The 18660-nt window shown below is 35.2% G+C and overlaps 1 protein-coding gene across 1 annotated transcript in view; it reads left to right on the forward strand.

Annotated features, from left to right (window-relative positions):
• Positions 1-946: 946 nt before the first annotated feature.
• Positions 947-18660, forward strand: part of LOC145311695 (FMRFamide receptor-like) — a 44701-nt gene continuing 26987 nt past the window's right edge. The window contains exons 1-5 of the mRNA XM_080150662.1: positions 947-1047; positions 1740-1870; positions 6834-6862; positions 9027-9161; positions 15134-15221. Coding sequence (XP_080006788.1) covers positions 954-1047; positions 1740-1870; positions 6834-6862; positions 9027-9161; positions 15134-15221 — 477 coding nt within the window. The 5' untranslated portion in view covers positions 947-953. The remainder of the gene's footprint in view (positions 1048-1739; positions 1871-6833; positions 6863-9026; positions 9162-15133; positions 15222-18660) is intronic.

Genomic DNA, 18660 nt, shown 5'->3' on the forward strand with positions numbered 1-18660 from the left:
CCGGCAGGTCCAGGTTAAAATGTACCTGTCCAAGCTGGCGTAGTTCTCTTTGATAGTGGCAATGAGGGAGGTCTTTGTGGTATGGGCACGTCTATTGGTGCATGCTTCAAAGTAGCCAAAGGCCAAAAACTCCATTGAATTAAGATCGGGCTACTGGGAGGCCAGATTTCCCTAGGATTATGAGTAACCGCCAAATTGACAAAATCCATGTTTTTGCTCTCATTTTGCTCCAACTCCTTCCCTGTCGGGCCCTACTGTTTGTGATTTCTTAAGGCTCAAAATCTTGAAAAATCGACCTCATTTCGGCTAGGATTGAGCTATAATGGATTTAAACACGGCAAAATGTGTGTCTCAATGAGCCTAAGACACCCACAAAATTTGGGGTCAAGATTCCAACTCCTTCCCTGTCGGACCCTATGTTTTGTGATTTTGCGCACTTAACCACCGGCGCATTTGGAATCTGCCTTGTTGAACATATACGCGTCCAGCTCGGTGTACACGTCCATCTTCGTCCAAACATTTTTTTGGGCTAAAAGGTCATTACCTAAGCTTTCTATAGTGGGGTCAAACGTCCTGATTGGTCAAGTAGTTTTCGCGCTATGGCCGTTTAAAAAATGTCCCGATTTATGTGACGCACCCTGTAAGCTGAAATAAAACATGAAACCCAGACAAAGTGCAGCTTCTAATTAATTATATTATGTCTGTCAATTTGTTGAAAACAGATAAGTAAGTATCTGTAATATTGAGCATCGGGTACTGGTTAAACAAGAAATATATAATGCTTACTTTGATGTTTAAATCTTTTATTAAATTTTTAAAAGTGTTGGTACAAACTTTTTAGCCAATAATGTTATCTACAGTAGGAGGGTCAACGTGTTTTTTTGAGATCCTAAGTATCAAACAGACCAGTCCTTTTTTTAAATAGATTTTTTCTAATTTCAGAAGAAAAAATAATGACACTTATTAAAAAAGAGGAGTCATACAATGATTTACAACCAGCTGAACATATTGCTGTATATAATTATAACATTAGTTCTACAACACCAGGTTAATATTTATATGGTTCTACAATCATTTACAGCCAGCTGAACACTAAGACTAACACAACTATTTCCCTATTTTATCATTTCTGCCTTTGGTTTCTTGTTCTTTTTTCAACTGAAAACAGGAGACAGTAGAAATAATGCAAAAGCAGTTGAAGTTTTTAAAAGATTCATCCAAGCTTTCAAGTGGCTGTATCCCCCCCCCCCCCTCCTTCTCCCAATCCATTATTATTCTTTTATAAATTTTAACAAAAATCATCCAATTACGTTTCTCTGTCCCTGAAGTGTCAACTAAAATAAAAAAAGGTATGATCCGGCTAAGTGAAACAAAGTTTTTACAGAATTGTAACAAAGTATTTGACATCTGTCAGATAGGGAAAAAAGTTATTCATTTTACAACAATTCTAAATTTGCAACACTTTCTTTCTAATTTGACAGTAGCGCTGTAACTCTATTTATTATAGTTTATACAAATATTTATTGAGAAATATTGTTTTTGCCCCCCACACCCGCCCGTCCAAATACCTCAAATTTGCATTGGACATTTATCAAACTTCACTAAAAATTGTTTAACTATTGATCAAGCCGTTTACGAGATCTTTATATATTAAACACACATACATCTTACAATGCACTATATATCTTAAATTGTCGTCATAGGAATCACACTTTCAAATTTGTATCTATGTATTTTAGATACTGTGCATGGATTTTCTGAAAGCTGGCACAACCTTAGCAGTCTGAACAGGACAGGCTGGCTTCATAGCAACTCTACAGATTGGATAGACCCGGGAGAATGTGGCAGCATCACACCAGAATATGCTAAGGTAATGTCTGAGGCAATAAAGAATTCCTCGCTTGATTTTATACTTCGGGAAAAATTTCTGTAAGAATTCATATAAGAAAAAGTTCGTCTTTTTAAAATTGTGTTGTTTAAAATTTTGATAATTTTTATTTTGTGTTTAGAAATTTTCCGTTCAATTTTTTTTTAAAGGCCATACAATTCAGGGAGAAAGAAAGGGAGGGGATCGGAATGTAATCAATAGAAGTGTCCAAAGTTTTATAAACACGCTATTCTTTGGATTAAACACGATTTTATTATCAATTCTTTATGCCTAAAGATCCCATTCCCTGATGTAATGTTTTGTAAAGAAAAAGATAAAAGATAAGACCATATATCTTGAATTGTAAAGCTCTCTGTGTAGAAATGAGTTTTATGCAATACAAACGATAGAAAATCTGCGTAGAGATATTCTCATTCATATTCAGAATGCGAGACTTAATGCAGTGATGAGGGGCTCTGCCTTTTTCATCGCTTACTTCCCATGAAATTTAAACTAATGAGAAAAAAAGGTCATAAATGGTCATGACTTGTTAAGAATCTTTATATTTACAACAGATTTTATTTATAATAGAAGTTTAATTCAAATTATGACAAATTTTGGAAAACAACTTTAATATTACAGACAGACATACAGATGAAGCAAGTATGTATAAGCTATAAAACGTAAAAGGATTTAGCCTTTTTTCCACCTATGGCCACATATATAAAAGTTTAATAGTATATGATCTAAATAGCTTGAGCCCCACACCCCGCATAACTCAACGTGTGGATTTTCTAAAAGAAATTACTTTTTTGAAGTAAAAAAAAGGATGAATAGTTATTTTCCCTGGCGGGCCCAGACATAAATCCATCTGGGATTCGAGAATGTCGAGATCTGTAGCATAGTCACATTTTTCATCACTTATGACCACCCTCCCCCCATCTATCCTTCACTGTAAACTTATCTATAAAATTATTTCCGTAATTCTTCATTTAGGTATGGATTTATAAGGTAAGCTTTAGGCAAACCATACAAGGCTAATACCATAGATATTTAAATAATGTACAAAATGCAAGATTTTGAAAAAAATAGATCGGAGCATAGGTTGTTAACTAGCAAAATAAAGGAATCATTCAGATATGTTTTTATGCGTAAAATCACAACCCTTCAACTTTTGATTTATAAGGTTTTCTTTCTTTTATTTTGATATGATAGAAAAAAGATGGTGTTTTCAAAATAGTGTTTAAGTAACAAAGAAAAATTTACTAAAGTAGCTAAATGTGTTTATATATGTAAGAATTTTCTGAGAAGCGAAACTACTCTATAATCTTCTTTGTCCTTTCGTCTTTCGTACTTAATGCTGTAAGGAAAATGTGATTTTCATTCTGCTATTCAAGATAGACAGCTGAAATTTTTGGTTAATTCATGTACCTATTAACATTTATTATACGATTTACTTGACCCGTCAGACTGTAGGTCTCGTTTTAAAAGACATATGTAAGTAATTAAGGTTTCATGATTTTTGTTTATGGCATTTTATATCTCTTTCTTCTTCTCTTTTTTTATTAAAACTTAACATCTGCTTTAAAACTTACTTTGTCCATTATTTTCATTTGTGCTTTGCTACATAAAGATGTTGTCATCCTTGTTTCAATATTAAATTAATCAAAGATGTTGTCAATGTTTGTTTCAATATTGAATTAATCGTTGCTTTGTTTAATGTTATGTTTGTTATTTGTTTTCTTCTTCGACCATAGGCGTCCAAGGGGGGGGGGTAATGGGGCATCCCTAATCATTTAGGAGGGGGTATTTACCCCCCCCCCAAACAATTTTGGGGGGGTAAATACCCCCCCCAAAATAGAAAATCTCTAACAAAAAAAATTTTTGCGCGCTTCGCGCGCATTATTAATACTAAATTTTTGATCAAATTTAAATTACCCCCCCAAAAAATTTTACCCCGGGGGTAAATTTTGGGGGGGGTAAACAAATTTTACCCCTGCCAACAGATTTCAGGGGGGGTAATTACCCCCCCCAAGCAAATTTTACCCCCGGGGTAAAAATTTTGGGGGGGGTAAAAAAAAATTTGCGGCGCGCTTCGCGCGCCATTTTACCCCCCCCCAAAACCGAATTACCCCCCCCTTCAAAAAATTTTACCCCCCCCCAAAATAAAAAGCTTGGACGCCCCTGTCTTCGACAATACTAACTAAATTTAGACGTCAAATGTTACGTCAAAGTCAAATATACATAAATTAAAAATATTCAATAAATCTCATTATATTTAGTTTTGTAAAAATAAAATAATAAAGACAAATATTGTCAGTAAGTATATCAGTAATGAAAAAAAAAATAAAAATTTATTTAAAAGCAATCATATATAAGTGTACCAATTAGAATACTTTTTAATAACGTATCCAAATTATAGAGTAACTGTGCTACAACAAATTTATCATAGATGTCAAAAAGTATAAATATGATAATGTATTTTCTATGACTATACTATTATCCCTAACTAATCCTTTAATAGGAATATGTATTACTCGTGTAGAGTGTAGAAAAGGTAGGGTCGGGGTAAAAAAGAAGAAAGAATTATATTTTTCTCTACCTCGTTAGAGATCTCTCCTCAACAAGTATTGAACTAGAATCTGGAAATAAGTTTTTGCTATTTTCCTTATAATGATTCAATAAAAACAAGTACCTCTATAGATGTCCAATAAAGCTTAATTTAGTTAATTTTATTACGTTAGAGCAGCGATCAAATTGTTGATATTGCTGCTGCTTTAGAGGATAGCATTTTTTTGCAATCGGTTGGCAGTTGCTAATTTGTATGTTTTCAGCATAGCTGGATTTTCTTACAATTGTTGTTTTTTCCTTTAGATCTTCTGTCTCAATGAATCAGTGTTAATCTTAATATCTATAGCTTTAATCAATCCCCCCTCTCTCTAATTTTAAGTTGGATTAATTAGACAACGTCAAGAATTTGGGTCACATTGCTTTTTACAAAGCTATAATTGATGACTTTAAAATTCCACATTTGTGTACTATTGGCACTAAACGAGGAAAATTGTAAAATAAATGGAACTAACTTGATGAAAAACTTTTAAAGTTTTATCTTTTTAAAATAGTGTGTTTAAACTAAAAGTAGCAAATCATCTTTGCAACTGACCGTGATTGTCCGTTGGTAATGCTAGACTAGTTTCCTACCATAAGTTAGTTGTCTTATTAATTATTTTGGTTAAAAAAATCAAACATAAATATCAGTGATAGATTCTTCTATAGAGACTATTTTTTGTTGGGGGGGGGGGGGGGGGTGAATATACAACTTATCAAGAAACTAGCCTAAAAACCTTTGTCTGACTAGAGTACACAATCCATGAAAACTAGAACCCAAACTATCCAGTGGTTAGCTAGATTTTAGGGTTCCAGGACAAACGCAGGAGTCCCAAACGTCGGAGTGGACAAACGCAAGAGTGTTAAAATATTAATTTAAGTAAGTATTTCTAACAGGTTAGGTTTGGTTAAGATATGAATATACAAATAAGCCCCCCGCATGGGTTAGGTATTTAAAAAATCTAAGATATGGTTTAAAAGAGGTTAGCTTAGGTTAAGTGTCTACTCCTGCGTTTGTCACCTACAGACAGACATTATTTTACTTTGCATTACGTTATGTAGAATAGATAGAATATTAATAATTAATGAAGTAAACCTTGGCTTGGTAAGAAATTAACAATACTCTATACTATACTATACTCATCCTATAATTACAAAACTTTCAACAAACTTTCCAGATACAGAACAAACGGGCAAATTCTCTTTTTTTCAAGTGAACTCAAAAAATCTCCCGAATAGAAAAAACAAAGACAAGTGAGCTCATTTTCAATAACTAGCGGTTGCTTCCCTGACATCTAGGGACTATGTATTTGGAGTTTGGGTTGGAGTTTTGGAGGGGGCAGAAAATATCCTTTTTACAACCCTAAGATTTAAATCTACTAATAATACAGCCAAAACCATCTCAGAACCTACATGTAGCTCGGTGTAATATATAGATATATCTTAACAGACAACCAAACAAAAATTTAATTGCTTTATGAAAACAGGATTTACCCATCAAAGTTTTAACAAGATGATGCCTTTCTTGCCTTTTATATAAGGTCAAAATACTTCGAATATCAACAAACTTCTAAACATATATTTTTTACTTTACAGCAAACGAAAGACCCTTGTTTTCTTATATTTAGTTATATTTATTTCTATAAAAAAAAACTATTTTCTTCGTTTTAATGTTCCTAAATCAAACAGAACCACTAAATTTGATTTGATCTTAAATGTTTTAAAGTGTAAATGCGCTACTTGTTTTTATAATGTTTTATAATGATCAATTAGTTTGTATTAAAAAGAAATGAAGTCATCATAGAAATATGATCCTTATTCTTTTTTTTTGGAAAAATCCTTTTTTTATGAAAACAGACTTTAACCTTCACAAAAGCCCAATTTTTAACAACGTTAAAAAAACCAAAAAGATAATTGAGTAGTGGTTCCCAAGAAAGTTATAGCAAGAAGATGATCAAGCATGCAGGGCTACTTTTCCGTTTCATCCAACTTAACCTAACCTAAACAGCTTTTTTTAAAATTATGCTTCACATCCATTTGAGTTGAGGTTATCCTAGAAAAAAGAGAGATTGTCCTTTTCTCTCAATTATTTTTATCTCTGCATATTATTAAAGACTTTCTTGAATTTCTAGTATTGTTTTTTTATTTTATGATTTGGTAGTATATAGATAATAATTGTCTTAAATGTTTTTACTTTTTCTCTTTTTAATCCTAAAAGGCCTACCTAATATTTAAGATAAATATGAAATTTGCTTGTATTTTGTTTGATATATATGAAAAAGAAAATCATATGCATTACCTACAGAGACTGACCAAAGGAAGGATACATTCAAATAATTTATTTTCATTATATTTTCAGGTGTACACTCAGTTTGAGTTCTACTGCGAAGGAAAGGAACAAATCATTGATTGAAAAAGGATTTAAAACAGATTTCTAAGATTGTTTTCATAGAATTTTTTATTTCCATAATCCGTTCTCTCTTTCACTCAAATTGATGTAGACATGAACAGCCCACAGATATTTTACAAGCCTACATATGTACACTTTTTCTGTTGTATCTTTTTAGGCTAATGCGTTTTCCTCGAGGTTTACAAGAAGCCTAACGTTTAAAAGCCAAATTCAAAATTTTCGATGAGTAAAATAAATAAAATGCCATACAAAGCTTTTTCTTACTTACAACATTTTAATTCAGCTTTTTAAAAAACCATTTTGGATGAAAACCAGGATAGGACTTATCATAAGTAGCAGTAAATCAATATAAGGCTATTGGGAGATCGAGAATGTACATTGGACTGTAAATAGTCAACAAAGTTTTATAAACAAGGATTACAATTTCTATTAGTTTCAATTCTATCACCAAAAAAATTTTATCGAAAGGGTTGGTGTATTTTTTATTAGTATCATTTATCGTCCATTGTCTTTTCCCATAAGAAACCTGGGTTGAAGAAAACATTTCCTTCTTACGAAAACTTATTTTTCATATATGTAAATTTTTGATTAACAAAATTCTAAGAAAACTTGTCTATTTTAATAAATTTCCGATAATTTCATAAAAAGAACCAGGATGACAACATTCAAAAGTTGCTAAGTACCAAGTGAGTTATAGAGAAGATAATCACAGTTCAGCAGAAAGAGAGAATATTCGATAGAAAAAATTTCATTGCCTTTTGAAGCCTGACCTACATGCAAACGATAAAGTAAATTATAGAGGGAATGTTCAAAAAATTTTAGCTGTTTATCTTATATAGCAGCCGAAAAAATCATAATTTCCCTATAGCGTTAAGGACATAAGGAAATACAAAGTGAATAATAGAGTAGGTACGCTTCAAAAAAAGGTTTGCATGTATATGAAAGATTGTACATGTTAGCACATGCTGAAGAATTTTAATCGAATATTTTCTGTTGTCTGTGCATACTTATCTATATTCTCACAATTTATATACAGAGGGTCCACGAAATTCAGGGATTTTAAACGATTCGACGATAGAATTTAAGTTGAAATCCCCAATGATGAAGAACAAAATTACTGTTGATTAAAAAAAATGACCTAAAGGTTTAGAAAATTAAACTTTCCAAGCATTTATCAATGTTTTTGTAAATGTCCGGCTTAAGTCATATAAGAATCTTAGGACACCAGTAAAACGATATGCTCATAAAACTTTAAAATCTCCATCGGAAGGAGTGAAGCTTTTAAACAATTCAACAGTTTAAGTAATGCTTAATGTATGTTATATTTCCTAAGAGATAGAGGGGACAATGGGCTGTTTATAAGTCTAGTTACCAAAAGTTTTATAATAGAGTTTTATTAATCGTTGGGACTTTAGTATATTGAGAGTTCAAATGTTTCAAATGTAATAATCTTCTGATGGGGTAATTTTGTGTATCATTATTGAAGTTGTTCATCAATTTATCGGCTATTGTCTTATTCCTTAAGATCCCTGTGTTTTCCTATAGTTATATATCTACACTTAAAAGGAGTTTAATGTACTTAAAGTTAAAAAACCAATAACATCTTTCAGTTTACAAAATTCCGAAGTTTGTTGCTTAAATGGACAAATCACCTGTTGTCTTGTACAAAAATACATTATTTCACTGTTTATTATTTTTTTTAAGAAGACGCCTGATTAAAAATTATTTTAAGGGTAAATTATAATTCCGAAAAGTTATAGTTGTGTCACTGCCATTTTCAAAAGGTATGAGGTCTAAATAAAATAAAATCATAATTAATTTCATTTTTGCAAAAAGATCAAGTAAGAAAAAAGTGTCGGTTATTTTTGTATACCATTGTTGATTATGATCTAAGATAGGCCTGGTATTTATTTAGTTTCTTAATTTCAATGTATTGTCTTTACGTTTAATTTAAAAAAAAGCATGTCACAAAATACACTAATGAAAAATATTTAGCAAACATACATATAAATATTAAAACTTGGCTAAAATACGTTAATGAAATAAATGTTTTTTGTGAACTTTTTATGTTGAATGCAATTTATCATATGTTTTTTTCATTTTTTCAACACTTAAAACAATGATTTGAACGTTTGGCTAATCAGGAGTGCTGTTTTGTGGCCTTGGGATTCTGGGCCTGGTTGCCAACTTTGCCTCCATGAGGACACTTCTATCTCCAGAAATGAGGAAGCATACTTTTAACCAGCTTTTGGCAGCCCTTGCTTTCTATGATATATTGTGAGTATAACTTGTTTTAGCAGCAAAGCTACTATATATTCAGTTCTAAGTATGTTTGTCGTCTTGTCTATCATTAATAATGCCTCTTGTGAACATTAAATTATCCTATTCTTATTAGGATTTTTTTTCCGAAGTCGCGAATTTAAAAAAAAATTAACTAACTCTACCAAAAGAATAGCAGAAACCCCTGTAACACCTAATTAATCACAGAGATTTTTTTAAAAAAATTCTTTCAAATTATAAAACTTTATTCAGCGTAACTTTGTGTTGCATGAACTTTGTAAATAATTTAAAAATCAATAATAATTAATCTTTATTAGTATTTAATTATTGATAATTGGCTTCTGGATCAAATTAATTCACTTTTTATCATCATTAGTAGACTAAAAATTGAACCTTAGCAAATTTATAATTTATAAATTAGCGGCTGAAACTACCTAATTTTGCAAAATTGTTTATAAAATAAAATGAACTTGCATGCTTTGATGTTTTGGTATATTCCCTTACTTTGCAAGTTGTCTGTCCAATGTAACCTTTTTTTATTTTATTTTTAAGTAGGCCATCATTTCTATCATTAGAATCCGCCAGTCTGTCAGTTACTCACGCAGATTCATGAGTTATTTAATAAAGAATTGCTTTTAGTGTATTCCTAAAAACATACACTTGTTTTTACAACCCAATCATTTTATTACAAATTAGTGATCATAAAACTTTGGATACCGGTAACATTTAAAGTATAATTTCTCCTTCCTCTCAAAATACATCAGCTGTTTGCCAATAGGTTAGGATAGGTTAAGTTAAGCTCATACAAGAAATTCATGGTTTCAGCCCTGAGAGGGAGGCTGCATGGTTGGTTCCATTAAAAAAAAGTACGGGTATAGTCCTTTCCATGACATCGCTCCATATGGGGCGATGATTTTAATTGATCGCCTCTTATGACAAGGGGCGATGTATTGGCTCCTTGAAAGGAGCGATTTAATAGCCCCTTATAACAAGAGGCGATGTTATGACTCCTTGAAAGGAGCGATTTGATAGCCCCTTGCCCTAAGAGGCGATTAAATGATCCTTTATCGCTCCATAATCGCTCCTTCTAAAGAGGTAATGATATGTCCTCTTATCCCAAGGGGCTATTTAATAAAATATCGCCTCTTCATGGCCCCTTCACGATTTTATATATATATCTGAGTTCCTTGATGGCCCCTACATCGCTCCTTCATCTCTCCTTCTTGAAATTTATATTACATTGTACTTACTTTGATGGCCCCTACATCGCTCCTCCATCGCCCCTTCATCGCTCCTACATCGCTCCTTCATCTCTCCATCTTGAAATTTATACTACATTGTACTTTGATGGCCCCTACATCGCTCCTCCATCGCCCCTTCATCGCTCCTACATCGCTCCTTCATCTCTCCTTCTTGAAATTTTTATTACATGGTACTTTGATGGCCCCTACATCGCTCCTCCATCGCTCCTCCATCGCCCCTTCATCGCTCCTACATCGCTCCTTCATCTCTCCTTCTTGAAATTTACATTACATTGTACTTTGATGGCCCCTACATCGCTCCTCCATCGCCCCTTCATCGCTCCTCCATCGCCCCTACATCGCTCCTTCATCTCTCCTTCTTGAAATTTACATTACATTGTACTTTGATGGCCCCTACATCGCTCCTCCATCGCCCCTTCATCGCTCCTCCATCGCCCCTACATCGCTCCTCCATCGCCCCGTACATCGCTCCTTCATCGCCCCTTCATCGCTCCTACATCGCTCCTTCATCTCTCCTTCTTGAAATTTATATTACATTGTACTTTGATGGCCCCTACATCGCTCCTCCATCGCCCCTTCATCGCTCCTACATCGCCCCTACATCGCTCCTTCATCTCTCCTTCTTGAAATTTATATTACATTGTACTTTGATGACCCCTACATCGCTCCTCCATCGCCCCTACATCGCTCCTACATCGCCCCTACATCGCTCCTTCATCTCTCCTTCTTGAAATTTATATTACATTGTACTTACTTTGATGGCCCCTACATCGCTCCTCCATCGCCCCTTCATCGCTCCTACATCGCCCCTACATCGCTCCTCCATCGCCCCTTCATCGCTCCTACATCGCCCCTACATCGCTCCTCCATCGCTCCTACATCGCCCCTACATCGCCCCTACATCGCTCCTTCATCTCTCCTTCTTGAAATTTATATTACATTGTTCTTTGATGACCCCTACATCGCTCCTCCATCGCCCCTACATCGCTCCTACATCGCCCCTACATCGCTCCTTCATCTCTCCTTCTTGAAATTTATATTACATTGTACTTTGATGGCCCCTACATCGCTCCTCCATCGCCCCTTCATCGCTCCTACATCGCCCCTACATCGCTCCTTCATCTCTCCTTCTTGAAATTTATATTACATTGTACTTTGATGGCCCCTACATCGCTCCTCCATCGCCCCTTCATCGCTCCTCCATCGCCCCTACATCGCTCCTTCATCTCTCCTTCTTGAAATTTATATTACATTGTACTTTGATGACCCCTACATCGCTCCTCCATCGCCCCTACATCGCTCCTACATCGCTCCTCCATCGCCCCTTCATCGCTCCTTCTCCAAATTTATATTACATTGTACTTTTATGGCCCCTACATCCCCTACATCGCTCCTCCATCACCCCTTCATTGCTCCTCCAAATTTATATTACATTCCACTTAGATGAATACTAATTTGGAGAAGGAGCGATGTAGGGGCCATCAAAGTACAAAGTAATATAAATTTGGAAAAGGATCGATGTAGGAGCCATCAAAGTAGAATGTAATATAAATTTGGAAAAGGAGCGATGTATGGGCCAGCAAAGTAAGTACAATGTAATATAAATTTCAAGAAGGAGAGATTTAGGGGCGATGAAGGAGCGATGTAGGGGCCATCAAAGTACAATGTAATATAAATTTCAAGAAGGAGAGATGAAGGAAAAATGTAGGGGCGATGAAGGAGCGATGAAGGGGCGATGGAGGAGCGATGTAGGGGCCATCAAAGTACAATGTAATATAAATTTCAAGAAGGAGAGATGAAGGAGCGATGTAGGGGCGATGGAGGAGCGATGTAGGAGCGATGGAGGAGCGATGGAGGAGCGATGTAGGGGCGATGTAGGGGCGATGGAGGAGCGATGTAGGGGCGATGTAGGAGCGATATAGGGGCGATGGAGGAGCGATGTAGGGGCGATGGAGGAGCGATGTAGGGGCGATGGAGGAGCGATGTAGGGGCGATGGAGGAGCGATGTAGGGGCCATCAAAGTAAGTACAATGTAATATAAATTTCAAGAAGGAGAGATGAAGGAGCGATGTAGGGGCGATGTAGGAGCGATATAGGGGCGATGGAGGAGCGATGTAGGGGCCATCAAAGTAAGTACAATGTAATATAAATTTCAAGAAGGAGAGATGAATGAGCGATGTAGGGGCGATGTAGGAGCGATATAGGGGCGATGGAGGAGCGATGTAGGGGCAATGGAGGAGCGATGTAGGGGCGATGGAGGAGCGATGTAGGGGCGATGGAGGAGCGATGTAGGGGCCATCAAAGTAAGTACAATGTAATATAAATTTCAAGAAGGAGAGATGAAGGAGCGATGTAGGGGCGATATAGGAGCGATATAGGGGCGATGTAGGGGCGTTGTAGGAGCGATGAAGGGGCGATGGAGGAGCGATGTAGGGGCCATCAAAGTACAATGTAATATAAATTTCAAGAAGGAGAGATGAAGGAGCGATGTAGGGGCGATGTAGGAGCGATGGAGGAGCGATGTAGGGGCGATGGAGGAGCAATGAAGGGGCGATGGAGGAGCGATGTAGGGGCCATCAAAGTAAGTACAATGTAATATAAATTTCAAGAAGGAAAGATGAAGGAGCGATGTAGGGGCGATGTAGGAGCGATATAGGGGCAATGGAGGAGCGATGTAGGGGCCATCAAAGTAAGTACAATGTAATATAAATTTCAAGAAGGAGAGATGAAGGAGCGATGTAGGGGCGATGTAGGAGCGATATAGGAGCGATGTAGGGGCGATGGAGGAGCGATGTAAGGGGATGGAGGAGCGATGTAGGGGCCATGGAGGAGCGATGTAGGGGCGATGGAGGAGCGATGTAGGGGCGATGGAGGAGCGATGAAGGGGCGATGGAGGAGCGATGTAAGGGCCATCAAAGTAAGTACAATGTAATATAAATTTCAAGAAGGAGAGATGAAGGAGCGATGTAGGGGCCATGGAGGAGCGATGTAGGGGCGATGGAGGAGCGATGTAGGGGCCATCAAAGTACAATGTAATATAAATATCAAGAAGGAGAGATGAAGGAGCGATGTAAGGGGATGGAGGAGCGATGTAGGGGCCATGGAGGAGCGATGTAGGGGCGATGGAGGAGCGATGTAGGGGCGATGGAGGAGCGATGCAGGGGCGATGGAGGAGCGATGTAAGGGCCATCAAAGTAAGTACAATGTAATATAAATTTCAAGAAGGAGAGATGAAGGAGCGATGTAGGGGCCATGGAGGAGCGATGGAGGGGCGATGGAGGAGCGATGTAGGGGCCATCAAAGTACAATGTAATATAAATATCAAGAAGGAGAGATGAAGGAGCGATGTAGGGGCGATGTAGGAGCGATGAAGGGGCGATGGAGGAGCGATGTAGGGGCCATCAAAGTACAATGTAATATAAATTTCAAGAAGGAGAGATGAAGGAGCGATGTAGGGGCGATGTAGGAGCGATGAAGGGGCCATGGAGGAGCGATGTAGGGGCCATCAAAGTACAATGTAATATAAATTTCAAGAAGGAGAGATGAAGGAGCGATGTAGGGGCGATGGAGGAGCGATGAAGGGGCGATGGAGGAGCGATGTAGGGGCCATCAAAGTACAATGTAATATAAATTTCAAGAAGGAGAGATGAAGGAGCGATGTAGGGGCGATGTATGAGCGATGTAGGGGCGATGGAGGAGCGATGTAGGGGCCATCAAAGTACAATGTAATATAAAATTCAAGAATTAGAGATGAAGGAGCGATGTAGGGGCGATGTAGGGGCGATGTAGGGGCGATGTAGGGGCCATCAAAGTACAATTTAATATAAATTTCAAGAAGGAGAGATGAAGGAGCGATGTAGGGGCGATGAAGGAGCGATGAAGGGGCACTGGAGGTAAAGGACTATGGAGGGGCGATGGAGAGGCTATGAAGGAGCCATCATGGGGCTATAGTATAGCCTCTTATCATAAGAGGCGATATTAACGCCCCTTCAAAGGAGCTATTAAGAGGCCATGAAGGAGCTATAGCATAGCCTCTTATCATAAGAGGCGATATGAACGCTCCTTAAAAGGGGCTATCACATCGCTCCATATGATAAGAGGCTATGCTATAGCTCCTTGAAGGAGCTATAGAAAATCATCGCCCCATATGGAGCGATGTCATGGAAAGGACTATACCCAAAAGTACTACTACCAGTACCAGTGCAGCAGGCATTAGCAAATATTAAACCTATAAATTTTCTTTCATAAAAGCTAATTTCCGCCCTTTTCTTACTTTTAGAACTTTTTGTCCATGTTATATTTACTGAAAATAATGTGTTTTTTAACTTTATACCTTTCATGTACCACTTGTCAAAAAATGCAATTGTCTACGCTTTAGTTGTTAAGCTACTTTCATTTATTGGTACATGAGTGGATCAACACCTCTTTCTCGGTCTGTCCCATTTCTCATGACTATTTTCTTATTTAGATTTAATCATAGATTATAGGACATTCCTGTTACAGAATATGGACATCCTATTACTTTGTTCAGTTGATTAAATTGGTTTCACAGCTAAGACATCCAGATATACGGACATAAAACAAAATCTTACTATTTTATACTTTGTTTTGCACAAAAAAAAATATAATTGTTCTCAGATACACAGTTATACAGACAAACATCCTGTTACGTTATTGATTTATTAATAATTTGTGTTTTATATTTAGGTATATAATGTTTAATGTTCCTGTGCATGCGATGGCAACCATTGAAACTATTGAAAATTGGTTCTCTAATTCATCCATTCTTTCATTAGTAAGTCGTTTTTAAATATGCGGAGCAACTCTAAGACAGGTTTATGTAAGTTCTCGCAGGCCTCAAGAAGGTTTTTTAATATTGTTTAGAGGGTATACACTGCCTTCACAGAGAAAAAGTTACTGGGCAAAAATATACCCATTCAGTTTCCCCTCCCTCCCTGCTGTTTAGCAAGGTCATTCAATTCAGAATTGATTGTAAAAATTTCGCCGTCAAATTTGGGGAAAAGCTGGTTTTAATACTGTTAGCTTAAAGGAAGTGGTACTACTGGAAATATTAAATGGATCCAATTATAATCACCTTGTTCACGGTCCCTGAAAATAAGCAAATCTAATTTTATTTACATTTACTATGTAGTATGGAAGGTATCTTCCTTGTTTAGTGTTGTCATTTGCTAATGTTATGCAATAATATTGTGCTTTGTCACGTTGGACACTTCCATACTTGTCGAATATAAAGTTACTAATTAATCTATCTACAAAGTAGGTCGCTGAACACACTTTTTAAGGAATAAAGGTTTTAATAGTGTAGGTTAATGACAGATATTTTTATTAGGGAATAATCTTTTATAGATATCTGCAACTTAACAACCTTTATTTTGCAATGGTAGATCATGTTACATGTTTTATATTCATCTATACAAATCACCAACTTTTATTCTTAAATAAAAAAAACTGTACTTATTGTAAATATCCTCTAATGTTCCTTATAACTGCTTTAAAACAGAATATATTATTCTACTTCATATCATAAACATCCTTTATGAATTGAACATGCCTCCAAATAATTAATTTTATTCCTTGTAATTCAACAATCTTAACTCCTTAATAAAAGATATACGTAATATTATTCTACATGATATCATATATTATACCTTTAAATTGAGCAACCTTTATTTTTAAGTACAGGATATATTATTCTACATGCTCTCATATTATCATATATTATGAATATCTCTTTATATACCTTTTAATTGAGCAACCTTCATTCTTTAATACAGGATACATTATACTACATGCTTTCATATATTATACATATCTGCTGCAAAATCATCAGCAAAACTTAAATTGAATTTCAAATTAAATCCACCTTTAATCTCCCTCTCTCTCTTCTTTCTCTTCAATTATCTCTCACTCATAGAGAAAAAAATAAAAGAGAGGAATCGAAGCAACTAGAAGACGAAAATAGGCAGTGGGCCTAGAGGCCTACTTAGCGCTGTTGCCGCGCTAAAATTTATTGCTATTCCACTACTTTTCAAATGGGAGGATTAAAAATTATTTTAAAAAATATTTTTTTACTTTTTACTATTTCCATATTTAGGGCAAGAATATTAGATTAGATATTTTCGTTTTAATGTTTTAATTAAAAATTACATACAATTTCATTTTCATTAAAAAAAAATTTTTCATGAAAGATGAATCCTTCTATTTCTAAAAAGGGGGAAATTTTTTTCATAATGAACATTCAGCTGATTCTGACCGCCCACGGCTGTTTGCTTAATATCGCTTTTCTTTTTATTCACATTATTATTTATGATTGACTTACAAAAAGCCCTGGGCGGTTTTTGATTTTCGTCTGCTTCTAAATTTAGGGATGGGGAAGTAGTATTTTACCATGAAAAAGGGGTGAGTATTCATCCTCTTATCCTTTTTCCTTATGCTCTCACTCCATCCCTTTTCTCTCTCTCTCTCTATCACTCTTCCATAATTCTATTGATATATGTTTTCAATTTCAAGATGTAAAAGGATGATCTTGTCAATAGAGCGCAGCAATAACAGATAAAAAAAAACAATTATAGATTTAACTTTAACTACTCTAGATGACCAATCAGGCTCAAATATTCGTCCAACTCCCACACGATGTTCCTATTAGTCCAATTAAGTGATTAAAGATCTAAAATATTTACATCTATTAAGTAAACATAATAATTTGCCATATGTTACAAGCTGAGTTATTATACATCTTTACTTAAAGTGTGTGTGCTTGTGTATGTTTTTTTAGAGAAGCTGCGCTACTAGAAATGTAAAAGAAATGTTGAGGAAATAGATAATTTCTAATATTTTGGATATTTCAAAGAAATTCGATGCATATTATATTATTATGGCTCTGTCCATATTTTATCCTCAAATTTTAGATTTTATTATTAGGCTTTTTTAAATAATTTTGTGACAATATAAAATGTTTCAGCCCCTCTCCACACTCACACACCACTTTCAGGCGTACCCGTTAGTTGATTATAAAGAGAAAAGCAACACTTATTTTTTTTATTAAACTTCTAATAATTAATAAACTACCTATTACTAAAAACCTAAGTAGGATTAACAAAGTACATTATTCGATATGTTTTTTAGGATTAATGAAAAAATGGGCAAATTTTTTTTATTGTCAGTGTGCTATTTATACCACCTTCGAACAAACAACAATGTTTATTCTACGGATTTTTTTGTTACAAAAATATTTGTGCGTTTGGGGTTAGGGTTGGTTAAGTAATGTTTACTTGATCTTTGCAGGATTAATGTGACACAGGGCTAGAGATCCCTGTATGAACTAGACCTGAATGTCAGGCAGGGAGGGGACATTGGACTGGTAATTATACTGGTCTCCAATGCTTTTATAAAAACGTTTTCTCTATTGTTGGCTTAAAAACTTTTGAGACTTTTATCAAATTTAATTCGATGTAGAAACTAGTGGTGTCCGAACTTTTCTATCCATTCCATAACAGGGGTAATTTTGTTTATTATAAAAAGATTGGAGAAGCTATTGTATGTGATCCACTTTCGATTAGAGAAAATGTACCAAAAGTTGTAATGTTCAGTATGTTATACTAGGGATTAATCATCTTTTTCGATAATTAATAAATATAAAGCATTACACCATAATATTTACATGTTATTATTTATTTTTATTATAAATTAACAGCATTGAAGAATTTATATTCATATTTAGTTAGTATTTAAATGTTATAAAAAAATTCCATTAGATTGAAATATGAGGACGTCCAATAGAAGCGATGCTTTTTGAAGCAATACAAACGGTTAAACATTGAGAGAGTTATAGAAATAAGGTTAAAAAGAGAAAAAGAAAGATAATATTCGTATAACCGTCTAGTTTTGTCCTCTATTCTAAACCAGTTAACATTACAGACAGACAGATGGACAGCCAGAATAAAAACCAGAGTCATACATAATAGAAAACAGTGAGGCTCCTCTATTGAAATTGTTATTGTATACTTTTCAATAACAATTTTATGTATAAGCATTGCAGCAACAAAATCCTATAAAACTGTGTAGAGACTGTAGATCTTAACAGTTACTTTATATTTCTTTAGCGTAGAAAAATAGGTTAAATATTAAAAAAAATCAAGTATAACTAAACTTATCTTTTAGTATTGCTCTTAAGTTGAACTTGACAACTTTTATAAAATAATTGACACCTGATT

The sequence above is a fragment of the Acartia tonsa genome, chromosome 2, assembly GCF_053477335.1.
Source record: "Acartia tonsa isolate MP-2025a chromosome 2, ASM5347733v1, whole genome shotgun sequence".
Taxonomy (NCBI): domain Eukaryota; kingdom Metazoa; phylum Arthropoda; class Copepoda; order Calanoida; family Acartiidae; genus Acartia; species Acartia tonsa.